This window comes from Coffea arabica, chromosome 2e (genome assembly GCF_036785885.1).
Source record: "Coffea arabica cultivar ET-39 chromosome 2e, Coffea Arabica ET-39 HiFi, whole genome shotgun sequence".
Classification (NCBI taxonomy): Eukaryota; Viridiplantae; Streptophyta; class Magnoliopsida; order Gentianales; family Rubiaceae; genus Coffea; species Coffea arabica.
Genome location: NC_092313.1, coordinates 61,185,179 through 61,193,784, shown reverse-complemented (window position 1 = coordinate 61,193,784; position 8,606 = coordinate 61,185,179). Strand labels below are relative to the sequence as shown.

The following is an 8,606-nucleotide window of genomic DNA, read 5'->3' as shown; positions in this document are numbered from 1 at the left end:
CAACTAAAGCCGCAATTTGAAAAAAAAATGTTAGTTTTTCTAATATTAAAATTAAAATAAAAACACATGAGCGGCGATGGAAAATATTGCAAAATTAAAAAAAAAAGTTAAGTTTACCAAAAGTGCTTTAGGACTCAAAAGCTTTTCTAATAGGATAGGACTAAGGCCTTTTTTTGGTCTTTTGTTTGAGAGATGTCAACCTGACTCGGAGTAGCAGAAGGCTTTTTTTATATGGAGATAATTTGTCAACCACCAAATCAATCTTCTAAAGAAACCCCAACATGCCAGAATTGTGACTCCTTTGCTTGTACTTTGGTTCACTTGGTCTGAGAGGAATGCAGCCAGATTTCAAGGTTCTGACTTTGCTGTTGGTACCATTATTTTTCGTGTAGAGCAGTGCGGGTCAAAGGATGAATTCCTTCGCCGCTCATGAAATGAGGGGCGAAGCTTTTGCCCAAAAATAAAAAAATAAAGTAACCGAAAATAAATGAAAATTAAAAGTATTTTTATTAGAAACCGCATGTCAATGATGCGGCGACCCTTAATTCAGAACCCATCCTCCAAGAGCATCAATTGTTTGAAAATTTTCAATTTTGACAATATTTTGAGAAATTCACCCAAGATAAAGGGAAGAACTAAATAAGAGGACATTAAAAATTTTTAAAAATGTAATTGTATTTTTTTTTTAAAGAAAATTTGCTTATCAGCAATCGGTGAATAACAAAATGAATTAAATCAAAGAATAACTCAAAAACACTCGTCTTGACGTGATGGTGGATAACTAAAAATGTTGACTCCAATTTAGCTAAAATTTAGATATAAAGTGGGAAGAATTTGTGCATTTATATTTTACCAAACGATTTTATTCAAATGGTTGAAGCCTTAATTCAATATGCAAAAGGAAAAAGAATTACATAAGCCATTTAATAATTTGAAATATAGAATATAACCACACAAAAACTCCTTAAATTCTTGAAGAACTAAATAAGCTAGGTACCTTTAGTTTTTTTTTTTAAAAAAAAAAAAATTAACACATTTCTTTCTCCTTCAATACAAGCTATCTTCAATTTGAGAACTTTAAGACACGGATACTTTGGGATACTGAAAACATGTAATCAACACATTAAAAGAAAAGGCCAATTTTCCTGTTCTTTGCATGACTAAAAAGACAAAACCAACAAACATAATTTACCTTGCAGTGAAATTACTAATTGAAAATTAGAATGTAAATTGCATAATATAGCAATTACCCAGTATTAGTATAAAGTATTTTTTAGCAACCTGCTAGCAATAGTTTCAATTACTATTTTTTAGCGTAAAAATACTTCTTTATTGATCGGCAAGAAAGCTCACACAAGCACGAAGCTGCCTTGCAAGTACATTTCAATTTACTATTTAGGCTTCAACCATGTAAAACTAAATTCTCCTGTTACCTTGTTTGCCATAGCCTAGTCAAGATTCATAACCTTCTCCACTCAATTTTTGCAAATGATGCTGAAGTTTCTGAATTTCCCGGGTGGAAATGCAGACTAAAAAGAGGATATCAATGTTTTTTTCCATCCTACAACTAATCTCGTCTCATGTTAAAAGATTACCTTGAAAGTACAAACCGATTAAGACAAAAATCAGAATTAAAGTTGCATATGGATGTCCCTTAAAGCCAGATGATTTTGACCTGGACAAGAAAGAAGAAAGAAGTATCAACCATCAGCAGTTTCCAGCACATATATTCTATCAAATTGAACAAGTTTCCATCACATAACAGCCATCAAAAGCCCAAAAGTTGTGTCATTGAATTCCATACTAAAAACCCACAATAGAAATAAGGCTCAGATAAGTTCTCGGCCTAAATGGGAGTAAGTGAACATAAAATAAGCAAAATATGAGGCAGGTATGTGGATGAAGCCAAAGAGCTACAAAATGCTGCTCAAAGACCAAAGATGCAAACAAAAAGAAGCAGTCAGACCTTAACTGAATCATCAGGATTTAATCAATATAGTTTACCTAAAGTGCAAAAGATTTATATTCTACTAGCTGAGGCAAGGTATTCATACCTTGACACTATGGACTGGTGAGTTGTGAGTCCAAATCCAAAAGGGAAAAGTGGATCATAATGGGAATCTCCCACGTTCATTGGAAGTTGGTCAATAGTTCTGAACCAGGTTCTTGGAAGTTTTCCAGTGAACTCATAATCCCCAAAGAGGACATCAGTCACACCTTGACCTTCGGTGCCAGGTAACCAGGCTGCAACCAGTGCATCAATTGAAGAAATATATGGTTCAATCACTATAGGTCGACCAGATACAATGATAACAACACACTTGATGACCCCACAAACATTGATTATCACAGCTGGACCAGGATCTAAAATTGTAAGAGTTTGACTGTCTCCTGCACTCTCTGTGTAAGGAGGTTCTCCGACAACAACAATAGCATAATCGAAGTTGTTGGACTTTACATACTGACTATCAGGATTTTCAAGGTACTCAAGTTCTGTCTCCTTATCAACTGTAGAGTTAATTGCAGCAAGGATTGTTGTTCCTGGAGAATGCAAAAGAGCTATCACTGAATGTACAGCAACTCGTATATAACTAATAGCCTCACTTTAAACCATTATTATATCAGAAATCTGGAACATAATCTTAACTAATGTAATGTGAACTGCATTTCTGACAATTGTCATTGGATATGAGTACAGTATTGTGCGTTGAGGATCTCATTTCAAACAATTTCTAGCCTCCAGTGGTACTGCATAGAGAAGACAATAGGAGCTTGGCTCACTTAAGTACTCAAACATTCTCATGGACTCTCTTTTAAGGACTGTGTCAAAAGCAGGTCCAATCTGCTTCAAGGAGTGACTACAACTATGGAGTAAATGAAACAGAAAACAAAATTGGTGGACATGGAGATTTTTCCTTTTTCTCGGGGGATGAGGGAAGGAGGAAGGAGAGGGGGAAAGTAAAACGGAAACATTAGGAGGTCTTTGAAATTGGATTCACACAGTAGCTTTAGCACTTCCTTGGTGAAACCTTCCTCCAGTTCGAATTAAAACTGATGTCCTTTTAATAGGTTTGTAGCAAATGGAAGTTCAAACACTAAGGACCTCTCTTAAAACACCATGGTTTATAGATAGCAGTTGCACATACCTCTTGTGTAATTATTGCCACTAAATCCTTGCCAGCTTATTGTCCATCCACCACATTGGTAACCCAAGTTATCTGCATGGCTACCAGCAACTAAAATTTTTGATGCTTTCTTGGCAAGAGGAATTAAAGGATCAGTCTCATTTTTCCCATTCTTAAGCAGAACAAGAGATTTTCTAACAGCTTCCCTTGCCAAATTTCTGTGCTCCTGTTAAAACCAAAGCATATTCAGTCAGGCTTATAGATGATTCAAACTGTGACACTTTTGGGAAGCAAACAAGAAGTTAAAAGGTGAGATGCTTTTCTGGATGGAAATGTGTTAAAAGGAATAAAAACTTGGACTTGACAGCTGATGAGAGCTTCACTGCAGAGATGTTTTAAAATTTTAGATTAGTTATTTCTGGATTGTAAAGTTAGTTCTGCCTGAATTAATAAATGTCTTTGAAGGCAGAAAGCTTGAAACCTTTGTAAATCTACAGAGAAGGGGAAAGCACAAAGCACAAGACATTGGATGTGCTTAGAGAAAAAAGATTGTCGTACCTGTTTCCCAACTTCATTGGTTAAACTAAGATCAGCAAGGGGATCCTCAAAGAGTCCCAAGGTAAACTTTACCAGTAAAATCCTCTCTACAGCATCATCAATGCGATCCATTGGTATAAATTTGTTCTTCACCAGGTGAGTGAGATCATCAATGAACTCAGTATAATTAAAAGGGATCATAACCTGTAAAAGATGAATGCAGCGCATACCCCAGTTTTAATGGAATGCTAGAGTTTATATATAGTTATTGACCAATTTGGTCTCTACATGACATCTGAAAAGAAAGAGGTGCTTACCATGTCAATGCCTGCCAATATACTAGCCTCAACAGAGTAGGTGTAATTTGCATGTGGTGGTGAAGTGATCCTGTCAATGCCTTCCCAATCTGAGATGACGAAACCCTGGTGACTCATTAAAAGCAATCAGTGAAGTGAAGCTACCACAAAATTCTAAAGTTGGAAGTAAGAATCACACAGTGGAAGCTATAATCTTAGTAAGTAATAGAAGATGATGTTTACAAAGCAAACAACAATAAAATGGGGTAATCATGAATGTCAGTAATAAGAAGAACAAAGTAACAATGCTATCTTTAAAGATCACTCTGAAAGCACATCACTTAATTTTAAAACTATTTTCTATTTCATCCTACCAATGTGCACTCTTCCTTTCTATTTTATTAATTTCTGCCATTTTTTATTACTATTAAACTAATTCATTCAAATAGCTAAAGACAAAATCTAAGACCAAGTTTAATGAAAGAGAACAAAGTCACAGTTCTATAAGAAGTACAATCAGGCATTAGAAAATAATAGAATGAAGAACTACACTTGTGCAGACATAACAGGTTAAAATAGAGAGATTTAAGTTTCAACCAAATTAAAACACATCCAGTTTCATCTTTCAAATCTAGTTTGCCCAAAGAACAGCAATCTGAAAATGGCATATCTTAGTCATTATACACCTGACTCATCAATAACTCAAATACTTTCAACCATGTTTATCTCTTATAATATCTGCACCAAAATAACTACGAGTTGTACACAATATTTTACCAAAAACATCAATTTTATGTCCAACGACTATCATTACCTATTAAACCTGTCAAAACACTACAATTTCTACCAATAAAGAGCAACCGTCCACAGTGGTGCAACACCAAGCAACACACCATATTGCAAATCTAATACATGAATGTGGCAGTATTGCAGACACCCTTAATGCCCATATCCAATTAAATGTACTGCCACAGAGTTGAAACATTAAGACCTGCATCTCTACATCACTCAACTCAAGCAGGAAGCAACCTGTCACCCTACCAGAGACTCAACCACCACTATCTCAACCAACATAAAGGACAATTAAACATGTAAACAAGATTGAATTCAATGAATCAATTGAGCTAATTACATGCCAACTGTTGTGTCTTCCATCAATGAGTTTAGGACCATGTTGATTTCTCAAGAGAAAGAGATGTAGGCAGAAAGAATTGGCGGAGTGCAGGTATACAGCTGTTCAGGACAGCATTTAAAGACAATGCAATCAAGTAAAAACAGATACTGTATTCTACCAGCAATTTCAAAAACTTTGCATGTAGTCTGTAACTCTGTATATTCAACTCCAAGCACATTTTCACTAGTGTACATAACGGTTACTGCAAAGTTCATCATTTCTGTCTAACAAAATTGATAATCAATACATTCTACTAGCAATTTCAAAAAATTTGCACATAGTCTGTAACTCTGTATATTCAACTCCAAGCACATTCTCACTAGTGCACATAATGGTTACTGCAGAAGTTCATAAAAAAAAGGACACTAAACCAACTTAGGTTTTCTGTCAAACAAAATTGATAATAAATACTATAGTCAAGCCTGACCTTGAACTTGATTTTGTCCTTCAGAAAACCAGTAATCATATCACGGTTAGCATGCATCCTTTCACCATTCCAACTTGAGTAAGAGATCATGACTGTGGACACACCCTTGATAATGGAGTCATAATAGGCAGGCATATGGATGCTAAGCAACCCATGCCTGTCAATAAGGGTATTGTTCTCATTAATCCCCTTAGTTGTGCCACCATCACCAACAAAGTGCTTTGCACAAGCTGCTACCTTGTCCCTGGGGAGGGGGAGAGAGAGAGAGAGAGAGAGAGAGAGAGAGAGAGGAGAGATAAAGCACTAATTCAGACATAAGGGATGATAAAGGAGAAAAAGGTCTAAGAAAAGAATAATAGGGAACGGTTTCATTTCACAAAGTTTTTCAAATCAATGGCTTTACCATGACACATTGCTTAACAAATAATGATTCTTTATTTATGCCTTAAAGGAGATGAAAACATGCGATAGGTCCCCATTAATTATCTGAAGAAAAGGTTTAGCTCCTTACTTTCCAGCAACATATGGGACACCCTTCCGAGAACCACTAGGAATTTCCCCTTGCAACCCAAGTATGATGTCTGTCATTTCTCGAATGATCTTGGGGTCCTCACTGTAGCTCTCATAGCATCTACCCCACCTTGGGTCTCGGCAAACCTGCACAAGCAATGTCACAAACAAGTAGATTCCTCATATGGAGATTAATAGAATGAAAAATCAAGATCTCTTCATAATACAAGTTGCTGTAAATGGTTCTCATTGCAACTGGAAATAAAAGTTTGAAATCTACTCAGCGACTTGGTATCACCCAGTGACTTACAGCTATGCAAGGAGCAAATACATAAGGTATCCCTGTAGCTCTAACTTCAAGAGCAGTTGCGTCACCAATCCTCCGCACTAGTTCAGGATCCCTGAAGTTGGAGTTTACTTCTTGTCAGAGCATATCAGTTAGATATGCATTTTTGCCATTAATTTCACAGTAACATAACAATTATAGAAGCAAAACATGTCAAATGATGACATCTGTCAGGCAAGAAATAATTCTACACTGCCATATATAACAATTAAAATTTTGAGCCAAAGAAACATGATAAGTGAAATTGGATATGCAGTTTCCTAGCCAATAGTTACCTGAAGGCATAGGCATGCGGCTTTTACCATTTAGTACCATATTAAGAAAACAAAATGATTTCATATCCAATTTTCCTTTCTTCTTATGCAAAGGATGGATGAATTTGTCAAACATTTTACTTGCCTTGCAGCACCAAGACCAATATTATGTGGAAAGATGGTGGCATTAAAGACATTGTTGTGTCCATGAACAGCATCAATCCCGTATATCATGGGTATTCCCAACCGCGTAGATAATGACCCCTTCTGAAAGTCATTCACCATGTTGACCCAATCTGCAGCACTAGCCTGTGGAAGTGGTGTACTTCCCCCACCACTTAAAACACTCCCTACATCAAATGAGTGATTCTCAGTCAATTTTAAGCCATTTGTTCATGTCAATAATCATTTCTAGCTATATTCTATGCTGGAAACAAAAAGATAAGTGAGCTAATTACATCCGTACCAACAACTCTGCAGATACAGCTGCAGACTCGTTTGTATAGACAAAAGAAAGCCCAAAACAGTCCGGACATAAGCATCTTCCAAACACTGATTTATGGTTGGCAATCCATTAAAACAAAAGCATGGGGTGCAGCAAGCTACAATTGAAGCAAAAAACGAGACACAGACATAATCTCCAGTCAATTACATAGCCTATCTTCAAATTTCTTTTACAACCAGATTCACCAACCCAATCATATGTATATATGAACATAATCACTCTTAAAATAGCCACAAGAAGTCTATTTTCCCAACGAGAAAGCTATCATCAACCAGTTGCTTCTCTTTAAGTACAACAGACAAATCCCTTGCAGATACTACCTCCATTTGAATTTCAACAGTAAAAGAGAAAATCACAATCTACCACAATCCTAAATTGTGCTTTGCAAGATTCTACCTCGAAAATCAAGAATTACAATTCCCTATAATCCATCCCTTTTCAAGAAATCAAAAGTCTAGTCCATTTTCAATCTTCATAGACACAAGTAGAAAAAATAACTACACCATAAACAAAGATTCCAGAAAATGCAACACTGAAACACATAATAGTAGTACACTACCAATGTAGTAATTTTTCATGACAGCAGGGGTGGCAACACTTCTATCAATCTGAACCATCTGACCAATTTTCTCCTCCAAAGTCATTCTACTCAGAAGATCCTTCGCTCTCACACCAACAGGCACCTTTGGGTCCTTGTATTTCATGTACTCTTCTCCCTCCACATTGCTGCTGCTCCACAGGATCAACACCAACAGCCCAACCCACAGCATCCCACCTCTTCCCCCAGTCATTTCTCAACCCCAGTAACAAGAAATGTAAAACCAAACAAAATCCACCAAGAAAATGGAAAAGAAATGAGTTTTCTCTCGAAGTTAGAATTGATTGGTCAAGCTACATTGATTTGCAGAGGAGTGAAAAGTTGGAAATTCTACTGCGTACTACTCTGTTCTTTGGTGATGGTTTTTGCTGTCGTTGAGTGGAGTGTGGGTCCCAGTAGTTCTGGGGCTGATTCCCTGAGAACATGGTTGGATCGAATATGAAAGGAAGTAGTGTGTTACTGTAGGTCACTTGCAATTTGTATCCCTTAAATAATATAAAACTGTTCTTTTTGTACCTTAAACTGTCTATAGCACTTTAATATTTCGTATTACTCCTCCAACCCCGGAATGTTTGTCACAGTTGTGCATTTTTATCTACAATTACTCATATGGCCCCTAATTTGCTACCTTTTCCTCTTGTATCCTTCAATAGTAAGTAATATATTCCTATATAGTAGTAATAGAGAAGAAAAGCCCCCCACGGGCAGCTCGGGCGGACTTCGCGTTCTTAGTTAAGGCGCCGGTCCTGGTTTCGATTCCGCGCTTGGGCTGCCTGGGATAATTTCTTGAGGATCGGTGGGGCCCGCTCTCCTCAGGGTTGGTAGGATTAGTCG

The 8,606-nt window shown here is 36.8% G+C and overlaps 1 protein-coding gene across 1 annotated transcript; it reads right to left on the bottom strand.

The window, feature by feature from the left end:
- Nucleotides 1-1,366: 1,366 nt before the first annotated feature.
- On the bottom strand, nucleotides 1,367-8,220 carry LOC113732612 (uncharacterized). Its single transcript, XM_027258518.2, has 10 exons — nucleotides 7,734-8,220; nucleotides 6,815-7,019; nucleotides 6,380-6,470; nucleotides 6,071-6,216; nucleotides 5,560-5,803; nucleotides 3,980-4,084; nucleotides 3,684-3,866; nucleotides 3,147-3,351; nucleotides 2,055-2,541; nucleotides 1,367-1,675 (listed from the first exon to the last, which is right to left on the bottom strand). Exons 1-10 carry the CDS (start codon nucleotides 7,963-7,965, stop codon nucleotides 1,579-1,581), a joined length of 1,995 nt encoding a protein of 664 aa, XP_027114319.2. The 5' UTR covers nucleotides 7,966-8,220; the 3' UTR covers nucleotides 1,367-1,578.
- Between the last annotated feature and the right edge of the window lie 386 nt (nucleotides 8,221-8,606).